Raw genomic sequence first — 17556 nt, 5'->3', positions numbered from 1 at the left:
ACACACACACACACACACACACACACACACATATACACACACATACACATACACTTACACACACACACACACACACACACACACACACACACAACAATGCTTCTGTACTGTTTCAACTTGTCACAGAGCATGTTTAGACTTACTGATGAGGCACACCTGTGTGTGTGTGTGTGTGAGTGTGTGTGTGTGTGTGTGTGTGTGTGTGTGTGGTTGATCTGAAACAGCGCTTCTCACATTATATTGTTCATACAGTTTTTCTGAATTGCTAAAACACATTTCTTGAAACCATCACTCATTTTCTCCAAACCTTAAACACAAATCCAAATACTCAAACTAAATTCACGAAACCTCTGACTCTTCCATCAAGATCAAACAATCACTGCTAAACCATTTCACCTGTACTCAAAATCAAACAGTGCTCTCAGATCTCACACACATGAGTCAATAAAATAAACACTACAGAGCATTCATTAGACACTACAGAGAAAAATGGAGAACACAGCATCCAGAACATTACAGAAAAAAGTATATTGTATTGAGTAAACAATTTTGAATCGTTGTGTGTAAACGATGATAACTGTGCTTTAGTTGTATTCAGTGTGATAAGTGTTTAAGTGAATGAGAATGTGTTTAGAGTTTTAAAAAAAGAATGCATGAGATTTGCAAATAGAGCCTAACTGCCTGAACATGTTTAAGGTTTAGCAGAAAGTGTGCTTTATTCGACAAATTGGTTTAAGCTAGTGAGAATTTGGTTCAGAGATTGGGATTTAGTGTTTTAGCAATTCAGAAAAACTGTAAGAGATGCTTTATAGAAAGCACCCTATCTGAGGCAAAAACAGAAATCTGTTAGAAATCTAGGTAACACTTTACAATAAGGTTCATTAGTTAACACTAGTTAACTACTTTAGTTAACATTAACTAAGCATGAACAATGCTTCTACAGTATTTATTAATCTTAGTGTTAATTTCAGCATTTACTAATACATTATTAAAATCAAAAGTTATGCTTGTTAACATTAGTTAATGCATTGTGAACTAACAACGAACGACTGTATTTTCATTAACTAACATTAATAAAGATGAATAAATACTGTAATAAATGTGCTGTTCATTGTTGATTCATGTTAGTTAATACATTAACTAATGGAACCTTATTGTAAAGTGTTACCAAAAATCTATAATGAGGATATAGATTACACTGTAGATACATGCAAAGGCAGGTATCAATATTAGCATGAATGATTCTGTGGCTTGTTGTAGTGGTCAGATTTGCCGTTTTCTCCTAGTGGATGAAAAAACAGGTGGAAAAGTCCCATAGATTTACACTGAAGTAGAGATATTGAGATTTGGGTTGGGCTTTTGACTTGGGCCAGTAAATAACCACTTAGTAACCACTTACCAACCTTGCATTTCTGTGCTGAAATTTTGCAGGAAGCACCACACGGTTCTAGTTTTCATTTAATTGCATTTTGAAAACCTCTTCTGTCTACCTTTGAACCCTTTGCTTTATCTTTCTAGTTCTCTTTTCTCCTGTGCATGCTTGAATGGTGTTATTAACACAGGCAGGGTCTTGAGAAAGTGTCTTCCGGCAAGTATATACTTGTGCAGGTGTTGTCTGACTGCCGATATGCCATAATTAGGACAATGCGTGGTTTCTGACCTCCGTCCCTCTGGACTCCACCCGCTCTGGTTCCTCACAGGAGAGAGAACAGGTGATAACGTCTCAGCTTGAGGAGACCTTGAGATGAGTGTTTTACTCACTATGGTTCCTGTGGGTTCATCAGTGTGTCGTTTCTTAGCCGAGGACATGTGATTCTGTCCGTTTGGACAATGTACTATGTGAAAAAGAAGGTAAAGACTTTTCTCTTCGCTTGACTTGTGTTGCAGTTTGGTTATCTTATTTCACAGGGCTCTGATTGGTTCAGAGGTTTTGTGGGAATCATTACCCATCATGCTTTTTTTTATTATTTCAAAACATGTCTGCATGATTCAAGTGATAATGTTAGCATTTCTGATATTTGCTTTTATTTTTTGAGGTTTTGAAGATCCCTTTATGTCAGATTTATATAATAACAGTGATTTTTACATTTGATTTATACATTTGATTTCTGTGAAAGCTTCGGCAGTGAAGCAGTGATGTTGTGCTTGCTTGGATGTTGCTATGCCATTGCTAGGGTGTTCTGAGTGGTTGCCAGGGTGTTGTTAAGGTGTTATGGGTGGTTGTTTGGTGGATCCTTACTGGCCCAAGATGAAAGATCCCAGCCAAAATTTGGTTTTTAGATATGACTCTGGCTTGCAAAAGTCTGAGATTCCCCCCCCTCCACATTTTTTTACATGTTGTAGTAAAAAAGTAATAACCCAGCTATCTTCAACAAACTGCGTAATTAATTTAAGTCTGTGCAGATGTATGGAAGCCCATTTCCGCCACTGAATAATGAAAAAAAAAAATAATAAAAAAATGGGAATTGCGACTTTTTATCTCACAATTTTGACATTTTTTTTTTATTATTTGTGCGATATAAACTTGCTATTGTGAGTCATAAAGTCAGAATTCAAAATTCTGAGAAATAAAGTCAGAATTGAGATATAAATTCACAGTTCTGAGAAAAAAAGTTGCAAAAAAAAAAGTTGCAGTTACCTTTTTTAATCTTTTATTCAGTGGTGGAAACGGGCTTTCATACAAATGGTACGGGACGATTAAAAAAAAAAAAACACTAACCTTACATATGAATAATAGTGATGCTAACTTTTCTAAACTGTGCTAGAAATGTTCAAAATGCATGGAAATATGAAACAAATAAAACACAACATAGAAAAGTGTGAGCTCATCAAACGCATGAGAATACATGGTTTGTTACCAAATTAGCTCATGTTATAATAATAATAAGTTTAATTTATATAGCGCCTTTCCCAATCTCAAGGACGCTTTGTTGTTATCATGTCATAATGTCTTTGTCCAGCTGAGCTTTACTTTTAACACATTTGTTGAGGTACTTCTAGCACAACACATGCAGACACTTCATAATTTATGTGTGGTGGTGGGTATGATCTGTGAATTTTGTGTTTGTAAGTTAGAGAAGAGAATGGCAGGCAATTAGACATTGAAAGATTTCGGTTGTGTTTTACAACCTACCCTTCGCCTGGAGGCATGACTCCCTCTCGTGCGTCCCAACGCGGTGTAACTGGAGCTCTAGAAGTGGAGTGGATGGAGTCTTATCTCCTCCCTCTCTCCCTCAAAGTCAACTTTCTGCCTCCCTCCCACTCCTTCACCTGTCTCACCCTCCTTCTCTTTCTGCTTTCCTCTCAGTCTCAGTACAGCCTACTGAGCAGCAGTATGGAACAAGGTTTGGGGAACAGAGCAGCGTCTACCAGTCCCTACAGCTCAGAGACCACCTCCAACGTGCCAACGCCGTCACCCTACTCCCAGCCAAACTCGACCTTCGAGGCCATGTCTCCAGCCCCGGCCATCCCCTCCAACACTGACTACCCCGGGCCGCACAACTTCGAGGTCACCTTCCAGCAGTCGAGCACGGCCAAGTCAGCCACCTGGACGGTGAGTACGGCGTCTCGGTTGTGGTGCAACCGTATCACGTGAGCTCCTCGTGAACCCGCGTACACACAGTTCTTTTCCCACACTCACTGATGGTTTTGCTTGCAGAGTGCAGCCATAACTTTTCCTCTTCTTCAGTTGCTTGTTTGCCCTTTCTTCACTGTCTGTTTTTGGCGGCTTATTTTCTAGACTCTCCTTTTGGCGGTGTTCCCGCTTTGTTCCTCTTTTTCAACATGTATCTTACAATTAAACATCTGTATAGGAGTAGCTGACATGAAATTTCAAGCAGTGTCCTGTGGTGTGACAACATGCTATTATTCTCCATAACCTACACTACTGCTAAAAAGTTTGGGGTCGGTCCGATTTTGAAATGGTTTTGAAAGAAAATTCTTATGTTCAGCAAGGCTGCATTTATATCAGTAAAAACAGTATTACTGTGAAATGTTATTTCAATTTAAAATAACGCTTTACATTTTAAAATATATTAAACTAGAAATGTATTCCTGTGATGGTAAAGCTGAATTTTCAGCAGCCATTAAACCAGTCTTAAGTGTCACATGATCTTTCAGAAATCATTCTAATATTTTCATGGAACCTGATTTTTTTTTCTTCTTCTTAGAATTCTTTGATGAAAAAAAAATTCAAAAGAACAGCATTTATTTATGCAAAATAAACTATTTAATAAACTATTAATATTAATAAACAAGTAACAGCATCTGAAATATATTCCTTCCCTTCAACATACATATAAATTTAAACTTGATGTAAAAAAAAATGAGGTGTGTTATTTGTCAGCTTTATTTTTATTTGGTTTATTTTTAATTTCTCAGTCGGGCTACTTGTGTGTACTTTTATGATTGTAGTTTTAAAAGTAAACTGCTACATACTCAGTGTTCGAACTATACCGTGGACTTTGGGGGAGCCCGCTTGTTTTTTTTTTATGGGGGGGTTTGCGCTTGCGGTATTGAAGTGAATTAGGTTTAAATCGCCTTCATGCATGAATGAATGATATTTTTGCCATTTTATATAATAATAATCCATGATGATCACATTACACAAAACTGAAATTGCACGTCAAAATAACACATTGTCAATATTTTTTGAGCCCCCCCAAAATTTCACAAATCACATTTTCAGGGGAGCCCATGTCTTATTAAGGGGAGCCGAGCTCCCCCTAGCTCCCCCGTAGTTCGCACCCTGTACATACTGTTCTCAGCACTTTCTTTGAGAAACAGTAATTCAAAAAGTGCAAATCCTTTGTTCAGTGTAATTTAGTTCGCTTCATCAAAATGCTATGATTGTTCGGAATCCCTTAGTAAACCTCTAAAAGGACAGAAACATAGCGTTTAATTTTTTGTGTGTGTCTGAATCCAACATGTTTGCTTTGGATTTTAGAATTTGTTGGATCTTGAAGCAAGTTATTCTATAAAGATCTACAGTAAATCATCATACACTCTTCTGTCACCATTTCCACATGGTTCTTTTTATGTACAGTATGTGGAAAATAATGTGTTTTTTTAACTTTAAACCGCATAAACACATTTCATTACACCAAATACACAAAATAATGTTCTTTTTAGCAGCATCATATGACCCTTTAAAGTAACTAATGGAACTTGGGAAGTAAAATGCCTTAATGGTTTAATGTTGATGAGAAAATTTCCTTGTACACCTTAATGCCAGGACGTTGCTGTAGTATATAATCAGAATAAGGTGTTCTAAGTGTTTTAGCATGTGGATGGCAGTTGCTAGGGCCTTCTGAGTGGTTGCTAGGGCATTGCTTGGTGGTTGCTGGGGTGTTCTGAGTGGTTGCGAGGGCATTGCTTGGTGGTTGCTGGGGTGCTCTGGTTGGTTGCTTACAAAATTATTTAACAAAGTTTAATACTTAGGGTTATGGGTTAGTTCAGATCTTTATATGAGAGATAGTACTCATAAGGTTTATCTCATACATATAGTGCATCCACACAGGAAAAAAAAATCACAGTAATGTCAAGCAGAGAAGCTTGAAACCAGAGCAGTCAGTGTTTTCCCTAAAGTCCAGCGTCGCCATGAAGAAAGGTGCTACATCAGTCTGTCATGAAGATGACCCTCTGAAACAGGAAATGGGGCTCTGTTTGTAGGATGAAGTCAAGCGTGAGGCTTGGTCTCTGACTTTCTGTGGACGTGTAAGGTGATAGCGGTCCCAGGAAGGTGAGTGCTATGGCCATCACTCAGTGTCCGCCTGTGAAGACTGTCACCTCTGACGCGCCACGTTCCGCTCCATTCTCAAAGACCAGGCCTCTGTGAGCTACAATAACAGCAGGATAAGCTTTTAAAATGGGCATAAGTGGAGTTTGCAGCACAGATTGCTGTTTACGTTTGGGGATAAGAGAAACAGGCCCTACATTTGAGAGTGTTTGGCTCCTTAGCTAGCACCATAGCTATAATGATACTGGTGCATACTATGAATCTTGTTTACTCTATATTCATGTATATGGAACTCTGTGGGGAATGGTCCTGCATATCTTATTTCACAAATTTCTGATTGATCCAGATGTTACTTACCATAGTTTTCTGGAGTTTTAGCTATCAACTTATGTTTTGGAGTGTTATGTGTGCATGAATCAAAATATTAATGTTAGCATTTCTGATCAAAAATGATTTTGCTTTACTGTGTCATGTGTGTTTATATGTGACATTTCTTCAGTCAATTAAGAATGAAAATAATGTTTAGAAAGTACATTATTTGCTTAACTCTAATCCTGATCCATTCTAAACCTGTCTTGACTTTCTTTCTTCTGTGGTATTATTATTTTTGTCTTATTGTTTTTTCTTATTTTTATTTATTTATTTATTTTACATCTTTTGTGTTCTGCAGAAGAAAGAAAGACATGCAGGTTTGAAAACAACATGAGAGTGCGTAAATGATAAGTAATGCAAGTTTCATTTTTGGGTGAACTATGCACTCAGAAGTTTACATTTTGAAAATATGCACCAAAAAAAAATTCAATTTCTGCAATGACATCCATATCTGAAATATTTCGCTTTTTTGCCTGATGCTACATGCAAGTGATTCTCCATGCCACTAGTTGTCAGTATAAATCCAACATGACTGTTGTATGGTCCATTGCCATATAAAAACAAATACTAAGTGCACCTTTAAAGGGGATGTATTTTGTGTTTCTATTGCACTGAATGATATGGCAGAAGTCTTGTGTTTTATGGTGATACTTACTAGTGCTGATGCACCAAACAAAGTAGATTACCAATATGCCATTGTAGAAAAATCTCATTGACCCATGGTTTATTTATTTTGCACCCTGAAGAATCCAATAACAGGAGGGTTATCCAGATAAAGAAAGTACCATTTAGCTGATTATGTGACATCAGCTTGTCAGCCTCCATGAGGCAACCTACAAATAATAAATTAGAGCACTGATATATCATACTGAGTCGTCATATAATGTGAGTGGACATTATTTTAAATATATTTGCAAAAACTGGAAAGCTGTTATGTTGAGCTTGTTTTAGTTGGAGATGGTACTAAACAACAATGTTGTCACTTCTTTAGAGAAATTTGTCTTTTCTGCATCCACTCTTAAATATAAAGGTTCCTAAAGAGGGGTTTTGGTTCCCCAAAGAACCTTTAGTGAACAGTTCTTAAAAGAATCACTTTTTCTTAAAGCAAAGGACATTTTAACAATCTAAAAAAAAACTCTTTTTACTATAAAGAACTTTTGTGCAGTGGAAAGGTTCCATGGATGTTAAAGGTTCTTCATGGAACCATCAATGCCAGTAAAGAACCTTTATTTTTAAGTCTTAACTCCATATACAAATTGAAGGCAGATTTCAAAGTAGATCCAGAAATGAGTATTGGTTCTTCTATCCAAAGTAACATCTGAAGGTGGCTTTAGAGGAGGAACATTCTCATTCTTGCATTTAATTGGACAGAAATATATTTACTCATATTTTTTATCTGTTTTTTTAATTTTTTGGAATAGAAAAAAAAATTGTGTCTGCTAAAATTTAAGTTGCTGGAGTACACTAGCACACTAGTATGTTGCAGTCAAAGCTAAGAAACATACTAAACACCACAAAAGGTCTTTAAAGCCTTATCTGTTCTAAGATATTCTGTACATAGATTCATTTAAAGAATATCATAGATTCTATGCCTTTTTTGTAACTTCAGAGCATCTACCAGATGCAAATGTCCATCACAGGAAGACAAGAAGCTGCTTGCCTCGCTACTTTTTTTTTCTTCTGGTGACAGCTTTCGTTTTCACTCTGCCGCCCACTCTAAAGACCATTAAATTGTTTACTTTGTCCTCCAAAAGAAGCGGAGAAAGGGAAAAATGGCTCAGGATTATTGTCAAGATATGTGGAATGCCATGCAACCTCAAATTGAGGGAATTTCCAGGTGTAATACAAAGGCTTGCAGGCTGAGGATATCTGGGATTACTGTGTAAGTGGTAAGTGAGTCATTGTGTGGCGAACGGAAGGGTTAAAGCATGATGCTCTTGAGTTTGTGTATAGCCTCGGGATGCTTTGGGAGAGGCATGGGGGCATTTTGACTGTAATCTACGTGATCCGCAGTGGGCTTCTTACCGCTACCTGAAACAACATTCCTCTTAGCCAACCTCATGGATTAACCTTTCGTGAATTGCACAATCGCCTGTGTTAGAATTGTCACAGTAATGTTTGCTCACTCTTATGAATCCTTCTGCACTCTAAAAAATGCTGGGTTAAATACAACCCAGTGCTGGGTAAAATAGGGACAAACCCAGCAATTGGGCTGTTTTGACCCAGCGGTTGGGTTAAATGTTTAACCCAACCTTCTGGGTAGTAACCCAACCGCTGGGTCAAAACAGCCCAATTGCTGGGTTTGTCCCTATTTTACCCAGCAATGGGTTGTATTTAACCCAGCATTTTTTAGAGTGTATGAAATGAAAAGTTGCAAATACCTTATTTATTCTTTATTCTTTTTTATTTAAAAAAATGTTATCAAAAAAAACTATTGCAAGATGTAAACTCAGAATTCTGAGGGCAAATATCAGAATTGCGAGATATAAACTCAATTGCGAAAAAAGTAAGAATTGCGAGATAAAAAGTCGCTATATAACTTTTTATATATAGTTATTATAATCATAATTGTATAAACACAAAAATTGAATCACTTTAAGGATCTTGGTACACTTAGTTTACAATATCAACAAAGACCAAACATCACCATCCTTTGTATAAATTAATTGATTATCATTCATTTATAATGTGGATCATAAATATTTGCTGCTTTCTGTCTTGTTGCCATGACAGTATTCAGGAAAGATGGAGTGTGACACAGCTTTGAGCTGCAAAAAATATTTTTCAGTACAAATATTTACACATTCCTAAATCAAGATTCATGCTTGAAGGAAAATGACTTGAGGTATTAAGTTTTGTTTGAGTCAAATTGAGTTTATTCTTAAAACAAAACAAAACAGAGATTATATTTTAAATGTAAATTCACTTAATTTTAAGCATTAACTTTAAATTCTTGTATTTAATCATTATGATTAAACAGAAGCCTGTTTCCACTAATCTTTTTTCCTGTTGACTGAATGTCTCCTGCTTTGCAATCTAATGCTAGTTCTTCTAGTTCACTGATGCTGAACACACAGCAGTTAAACATTAATCGCTGTGTTATCACACTCATTCATATGTTATCTTGATGTCAGTACTTTCTGTTGGCACTTGTGAAATTCAGTGAAAGCTGTGATGCAGTGGTCAGGTCATGGTTTCTTTCTCTCTTTTATGTCCTGTATATCTAGACTCTTGATGCCAGAAACTGACCTGGTTTTTCAGTGGTGTCAGATGAGTCACTGGGACCTGAAATCAAAGAGAATTATTAGCTCAGTGTGATGATGTCTCTTTGTGTTTGTTATCTCTTACCTCCTTGTTTCTCTGCTGAATCTTTTCCATCTGTAGTTCCTGTTTAAAAGAAAGTTTTCCAAAGTTACTTAATTTTAGTTTGAGTCATTTTGTTATGAGCTTTTTCTAAAATATTTCTATTTTATTTTTGTTTTAGTAAATTTAAAGTAAACAAACTTTGTTGCTACAGCAACATTTCTAATTTAAGTTTTCATTCAGGTTTTAATTAAGTTAATACGTTTTAGTCATTTTTCATGCACTTTTATCATTTTTATTAGTGGTTATAATATTTATATTTAGCTTTAGTTTATTTCAAATTCCAATACATACATTTTAAATGTAAAAAACTTACATTTTATTTCAGTTAGTTGCCAAGGCAGTATTTCTAATTTTATTTTTAATTTGAAGTTTTTCATCTAATATTTGTTATTTGATATTGTTTCAGCTTTATTTCAGTTAATGAAAATGTTTTAATAGTTTTTAATAATATTTTTCATAATATTTTAACAGTTTTAGTTAACATTAACAACACTGTCTAAATCTTGACATTCAAATTAAGTTCATTATTGGACTTTTTAAATATTTATTGTTTATATTTGATTTATTTCATTTTAGTACATTATTTTATTATTTCTAATATTTATGTTTTTTACCTAATATTTATATATTTTTTTATAACATATTTTTTAATAATTGTTTTAATAACACTCACAACACTGCTCTTTGTCTAGACCTTGATGTTAAAATTTATGTTCACGTCTATCTTATTGGACTATTTTTATATAACACATTTTACAGCGAAACGTGATCAATATCAGCCAGACCAACCTGAGTCTCCATTTCCAGGGAGTGGAGTTGGAGGAGCTGAAAAAAAAGAGATAAAAACATGTTTTTCAGATCAACTGGAAACCCTTCTATGGTCAATTGATTTATGCAGAAATATAGCTCAAATTCATTGCACCTTACCATTGAGGATCCCTAGGGCTGCAGCCGCCTCTGAGATTATAACATAAAAGTCAGAACAAAATTCATTTAGAACCAGATACTTTTTGTCCTCTTTATAACTAGTCTGCCTGCCCAGAGGATGTATAGAGCTTATAGAGCTATAAAATCATTGTGCAAAGCAACATTTGAAAGAATCTGATTCATATAGAGATCTCTATCGTTTAATTGCAGGCATTGCTGAAATCTCTTCTGAAACTCTCAGAGACACATATGAGATTGCTGGGGCCTTTTTCTAAGGAAAAGTACATCTAATTCCATCCCATTTCTGTTTAGGAGAAACAACTCTGATTAAAGAGGGATTTTTCTGTCTATATGGCTTTCTTGAACAATTGTAGTAGTACAATGCAATTCATTGTTCTAACATAGCTCATGTATTCAGAGGCACTAATTAACTTAAAAAGTCATCATTTGCATTATAATTAAGGTTAATGTGTATAAGAGACACATTCTTACCATCATTATCTGTTCCATCTGTATCAAAACAAAAGACAAGACGGTCAGTTAGTGGTGTGAGTGCATTGAGCTATAAGAGTCCTATATCTCCTATAGAGGCCCAGGCTAAATGTAGCAGCACAGGTGAACAGAACTCTTTTGTGTTCAGTGAAGGGCTCTGATTACAGTCTCATTATAGTGAGGCAGTAAATGCTTCGTGTTACTTAGAAAGAAGAGCTGGTGGTGCATGCCACTGATAATAATTTAGGGATTCGGGGTGATCTGTAATGGTATTTATGTAAGCTATATGTGAGAAATGTAATGAAGTCAGACATACTGAGTAAGTTTCCTTACCGTTTATTGGTGCAGAAATAGAGACACCCACTAATGCAAAGATCAACGGAACAACCAGCGTCCTATATAACGAGACATAAAAGAAAATTCACAAAAAAAGAAACAAAAAATCTCTAAATTATTGATGATCTAAAAATATCTCAAATTTATATATTTAGATATATTTCATTTTATAGAATGTATATTTGACCCAGCGGTTGGGTTACTACCCAGAAGGTTGGGTTAAACATTTAACCCAACCGCTGGGTCAAAACAGCCCAATTGCTGGGTTTGTCCCTATTTTACCTTTAGTAATTGTAGTTCTTTTTATTTCAGTTATTTGCCAAGGCAAATAGTTTTTTAAGTTTATGTTATGCATCTTACGTTTATATTTCATTTTATTTCAGATTCATTTCAATTATTGAAAAGGATTTTTAATGCTTTTAAATGTAGTTAACAACAACAAAATGACCAAAAATAAATAAATAAAACGAAATTTAGTTCATACCACTTGCATTCCAAATCTTCTGAGAAGAGATCGGAAGTTTTGAATCTTTATTGCTTGAAAACATTAATATATGTAGCAGCTCTTAAATTTTTGCACTTGGGCATATTTAAAATGGGCACATCAAGACAAGTTACACTAGGTTTGACATTGAAAGAAACGATTTTTAGGGAATAATAATTTTCATGAAAAACAGCAGGCAAGATATTCTACAAGGAAGAAAGAACAATTTGAGGGATTTTTTCATTCAAACACTTCTCTTCGTATCGTTCTCTGCTTTTATTTAGTAATAATGCATAAGATCGAAGCTAGTAAAGCTCAAAATCATCCTGTGTATCAGTGGTATCGGTGTAGAGCAGTGGTTCTCAACCCGCGGCCGGTCGCGAATTCAAATGCGGCCCCCCATGCTGAACACAATTTAAAAAATAACTTTCAGTTTTACAATTCATTTTAGTTTTTACATTAATTTAAAAATGTTCTAAACAAATATAAGCTATAATGTTTTTATGTAAAATAATTTAGTTTTTCATATATTATTTTCAGACATGAGCAGACCTGTAGCCTACTCACGTAATTAACGTTACACATTTAACAAACACTTACAAGCGCGCACTTTTATTATTTTTTTCAGATATGAGCAGATCTATAGGCTACTCACGTAATTAACGTTACGCATTTAACAAACACTTACAAGCGCGCACTTTGGCAGAATTCAATTGACATAGTCATCAGCAGCCATTAGTTCAGTAAAATTGAGCATCAGAATGGACACATTTGTTATTAAGGGAGAAAAACGAAATGTGGAAAATGCCAGCGAAGGAACACATACAAACAAGAATAGTCGCAGCAGTGAAGGTAGGAGAGTGCTGGACTTTCGGCATCAACGTTCGGTTTGCCCCGCCACTCACTTGAAGATGTTCAGGGCTAATGTCGTGCTTCAAGTCACGCTTCCGTGCGCGCCTTAAAGACTGCAACTTACAATCGCAACTTCATTGTGCTGTTACTCCTTTCGAGCCGAATTTCACAAAATTGGTCAGCTCCCGACAGCATCAGGTGTTTTAATAATGGGGAGTATAATTATTTATTTATTTATTTCAGTGAATGTAATCGATTAGATATCATAATATTTAGGCTATAATAGGCTATTATAAATCTGGTTGGTTTGTATTGGTGACATAATATGTAAATGATATGCATGCGGCCCGTGAGACTTGCACTTGGACCATAGTGCGGCCCAGTGGAAAAAAAGGTTGAGAACCACTGGTGTAGAGTTCAGAGTCCATGTCCCTGTCCTTGGTTCTGAAGTCCTTCCGTTCATTCAGCTGCGCTTCTCAGATGACCTTGTGCGAGCTCTTAAAGGTGGGGCTTTTTTCATCGCTGAAAAGGTTTTGTTAAAGTCATTTTCTGCTATCTTCCTGAATCATGTCTGTTTCTGCCTGGGCCTTTGCCTCTGTCTTTTTAGGCCCCAATTATGGTATGATATCACCGAGTGAATCATAAAAACAAATTGTGTGTTAGGGATAACTGTTTAAAAGCTCTCTCTCTCTCAAACACACATTATAGGCTTAAAGCAAGAGCTGTCATAAGGGATGAAAATGAGTTCTGACACCTCAGCTTTTCCAATAAAGACCCCCACACTTTTTTTTTCATTGTTGGCATATAAGTTGGGCAAGTCTGAGCACGTCTTTGCTTCTGGAGTATTTGAGGCTGCGCTTCTTAGATTTTACCCTTAGAGTTAGCGAGCGGGTCTAAACACGGCCCGAAGCCAGTGCATCCTTCCTCTCAAAATGACGAAACACACACAACTGCTGAGATTTCATACAAATGTGCAGGCACTGCAGACTGAATGCAAAAATGTGTTCATTTTTAAATATAAAACCGATTGACCCATCATCATTCTTCTGGTTTGGTTCTGTCTTATTCGCTATGAACTTAAACTGATAGTTCACGCAAAAATGAAAAATCATGCTGTTAATTTCTTGTTATTCCAAACCGTAAGATTTTCTTTCTTGCATAGAACACAAAAAAGAAATTTAGCAGATTGTCCGAACTGTTTTTTATTTTAAAAAATTTTCCCGTGCAGTGAAAGTGGATGGGACTAGAGGCAGCTGTTCACTTTCATTGTGTGGAAAAGAGCATCTTGGACATTCTACAAAATTGATCAGTTGCATCATCCATAATATATTATTTACTTATACATTTCCCTATGCAATTTTAACCTAAACTTTTATTGTAATTTTAACATCAAATGTTGAATTTAGAGTTTGACATTAAACTGAAACATGCAAAGCAAAATGGTTTTCCCTTTACAGTTTAGAAAGAAATGTTACATTTTGTTACAATACAATTTGGAAAGAAATGTTTCTTTGGGTTCTTAAGTTGAATTTGAACAAAACAAGAATTGTTTTAAGAAAAAAAGGTCTGTCCCTCCCTGTAAAGAATACTTGTTTCCACATGTCAGCAAACAGCAGCCAACTCCAAAGTACAGCCCTCCAAAAATATGGAAATCATTTATACTCTGACCTCAGGTGATTTTTGGGAAAACATCTGGCATTGTCCATACAATGAAAGTCAATGGGGTCCAAAACAACAGTGGACATTGGACATTTTTCAAAATATCTTCTTTTGTGTTCCACAGTACAAATTCATACAGGAATGGCATGAGACTGAATAAATGATGACAGAAATTTTATTTTTGGTTGAAAAAGCTCCATCGTGGCTCCTAAAAGAACAACCTCTGAGGAAAAAAAATCTGCTTCGTTCATTTTAATTGTCTATGCTATTTATGTTTTTTCTAACTTTTATATTATTGACGGCAATATGATTTTTCTTGCTCAAATTTTTTTCTTTCTCTCATTTCTGTTTCTCCCAGTGTGTATTGGGAGGAACAGCGGAAACGTGCGCCTTTCCAATGCTCACCTTCCTCCAGCCCATCATCTTATTCCACCTTACAACACTAACACAGTGTCTACACTGCAGGCGAGCGATGCAGCGCTGCCAGTGCAATCAAGCAAGCCGTCTACGAACCAAATGTGTGTGTCATGCTCCGTTTCGCGTGCTTGCAGTATATTAACAACGGAGCGGTAGCGTATGTTATGCTGGCTGCAATTTCACAGCCGTTAGCATAGGCAGCACATTTGTGAATTTATTGACGGAGATGGGGAGTTGGCTGAATTTGCGAGTGGCATGCTGAAACATGTCCATCAGGCTGTCAGACTCGTCATTATCACTTAGGCCGCCGAGCCTGCCCAAACGTGCGCCTTTCCAATGCTCACCTTCCTCCAGCCCATCATCTTATTCCACCTTACAACACTAACACAGTGTCTACACTGCAGGCGAGCGATGCAGCGCTGCCAGTGCAATCAAGCAAGCCGTCTACGAACCAAATGTGTGTGTCATGCTCCGTTTCGCGTGCTTGCAGTATATTATTTAAAAATATTAAATATTATATTACATATATATATTTATAAGTTTTTATATTAAGTTCTTTCGTGGTTGTTGGCAGCATCATAGAGGTGCTTTGCAAGGATGTAGAGGAAGAATGTTTCATGTGCAAAATAGTTTTGAATTGTTAAAAATAAAAAAGTTATTTGTGGCATTTAAGGTTCCACGAAGAACCTTAACATCCATGCAACCTTTCCACTGCACAAAATGTTCTTTATAGTGGAAAATGGTTCTTTTGAATATAAAAATATTCTTCACACTAAAAAAAAATTTTCTTTTAAGAACTGGTAACGGAAATGTTCTTTTGGGATTGTTCTTCTGTGGCATCATTGCAAAAACCCTCTTTTGGAACCTTATTTATTTATTCACTAATGGAGCTCTTCCTGTTCCTGTGCGCTGTCAACACTTTAATGTCCTTATCTTTCAAGCCATTTTTGAATTCATTAAAATTCTTTCACCCAAATGATAATTTCAACTGAAGTTCAGCTAAATGGTGAGTAGATGGATTGAGTGTGAAACAGTGGCAAGGTGACTCAATTACACCACTTTTACTATTGATTGATGAGATCAGCAGGGAAATCTGCTTTGAGGTGTTTTTGTTGTTGTTGTTTTTTTTTTATTGTAAACAAAGAAACAGATGTAAATGATGAAACATTCGTAATGATAACTCAACACTAATAATGCTATGCATTTATCAGAGTGTTGCTATGTGTTCGCTAGGGTGTTCTGGGTGGTTGCTAACTGAGTCATAGTCTCTGTGATATTCTTACTCTAAATATGGCTCACGTCCCTCAAATAATATTGTAATATATTATGATATTTACTGTAATATTATGAGATTATCAGTTTGTCATCCACCATGTGAAATTGGCAGATCTAAACTGAACTGGACTATATTTTTAAATAAAATGACGCTAATGTAATGTTTCTGTGGTGGCATATTAGAAAGTGAGTTTTGAAAAAGTGAGTAAGAAAATGATATTGCTCTAAATTATTTTGAAAAGATATATTGATATTTTTGGAGTTGCTTTTTGTCACATTGTACCTGCAACTATTTGTTGACATTAATTTGATCTTTTGTGTAATGTTTGACTGCTTATCATATTTCTTGTTTGCTTCTCCAAAGATAGATAGATAGATAGACAGACAGAAATAAATAGATCTTAAAAAGATTATAAACAACTTAATTTAAGCTTTAATAATTCCAAATATTCTTTAATATTTCCTGCTTTCCTTTAGATTCAGTCAGCTATTTTGGTTTTGCATTTAGGTATTTCATTCTGACGCTTAATTTAATTCTGGTCAGATGTCACTTGTACTTAAGTTAGACAATGAAATTACGTTTTCATGAGCTTTATTTTGTGGGAATCATTTATGTTTGTATAAATTGTGATTGCAACATCAGCAAACAGTGTTTATGATATTTGTTCTGTTGCAGCACCTGGCGTAAAATCTCCCTTTCATAAAATCTGAATCACATTAATACAAGTCCGCACAAAGCAGGCTTGTACATTTAGTTTTTGGGGGAATATTTGGGATGTCTTTATAGATTTAGACAAGCTCTGACATGCTTATGAGTGTGTGTGTGTGTGTGTGAGAGAGAGAGAGACCTCATCAGATGATGATGAACTTGTCTTCATCTATAAAGAAGCATATTTTTAAAGTGTGGTAACTTAGTGTGATTCACTGTGTAAGCATATTTCAAATGTTTATTTCTGTTTGTTTTTTCCTGCAGTACTCTCCACTGCTTAAGAAGCTGTATTGTCAGATCGCCAAGACCTGTCCGATTCAGATCAAACTGGCTTCCTCGCCCCCAAACGGCGGTGTGATTCGAGCCATGCCCATCTACAAGAAGGCCGAACACGTCACAGAGGTGGTCAAACGCTGTCCTAACCATGAACTCGGACGGGACTTCAATGAAAGTATGTCAAATTCATTCTTTTTTGATCAATAAAGTTTATCAAGACATTAGAACATTTTTTTAAAAATAAATACATACAATAATAATATAAGTTTTATAAGTTTATTACAAGTAATATAAGTTTTTCCTTCCAGAGTCATTCCCAGTCATAAAACATTTAAACGGCAGCAGATTTAAAAACAGTTTTACATCAGTAGAATTTATTGTTTATTTGTTATTTTGTTATAACAAAATAAAATGTGCTTAATGTAGTAACATTTTCATCAACTGTTTTTATTAAAGGGGTCATATGATGCGATTTCAAGTTTTCCTTTCTCTTTGAAGTGTTACAAGCTCTTGGTGCATAAAGAAGATCTGTAAAGTTGCAAAGACTAAAGTCTCAAATCCAAAGAGATATTCTTTATAAAAGTTAAGAGTCAGCCACGCCTACCTAAAACGGCTCGTTCTAACACGCCCCCACATACCTACGTCACTATCTGG

At 35.7% G+C, this 17556-nt stretch overlaps 1 protein-coding gene and 1 long non-coding RNA gene across 2 annotated transcripts in view; one reads left to right on the top strand and one right to left on the bottom strand.

Moving 5' to 3' along the window:
* Positions 1-17556, top strand: part of LOC107710767 (tumor protein p73-like) — a 38763-nt gene that overhangs the window by 11474 nt on the left and 9733 nt on the right. The window contains exons 4-5 of the mRNA XM_016515615.1: positions 3308-3553; positions 16891-17077. Of these exons, the coding sequence (XP_016371101.1) occupies positions 3308-3553; positions 16891-17077 (433 nt within the window). The remainder of the gene's footprint in view (positions 1-3307; positions 3554-16890; positions 17078-17556) is intronic.
* LOC107710787 (uncharacterized) lies at positions 9359-11290 on the bottom strand. The gene is made up of 6 exons (XR_001636634.1): positions 11228-11290; positions 10895-10912; positions 10403-10432; positions 10265-10300; positions 9458-9496; positions 9359-9394 (listed from the first exon to the last, which is right to left on the bottom strand). It is a non-coding gene; the product is annotated as an uncharacterized LOC107710787 (long non-coding RNA).

The sequence above is a fragment of the Sinocyclocheilus rhinocerous genome, unplaced genomic scaffold, assembly GCF_001515625.1.
Source record: "Sinocyclocheilus rhinocerous isolate Xijiao unplaced genomic scaffold, SAMN03320098_v1.1 scaffold1048, whole genome shotgun sequence".
Taxonomy (NCBI): domain Eukaryota; kingdom Metazoa; phylum Chordata; class Actinopteri; order Cypriniformes; family Cyprinidae; genus Sinocyclocheilus; species Sinocyclocheilus rhinocerous.
The sequence above is the reverse complement of the archived record's forward strand: the minus strand, read 5'-3'. Positions and strand labels throughout refer to the sequence as shown.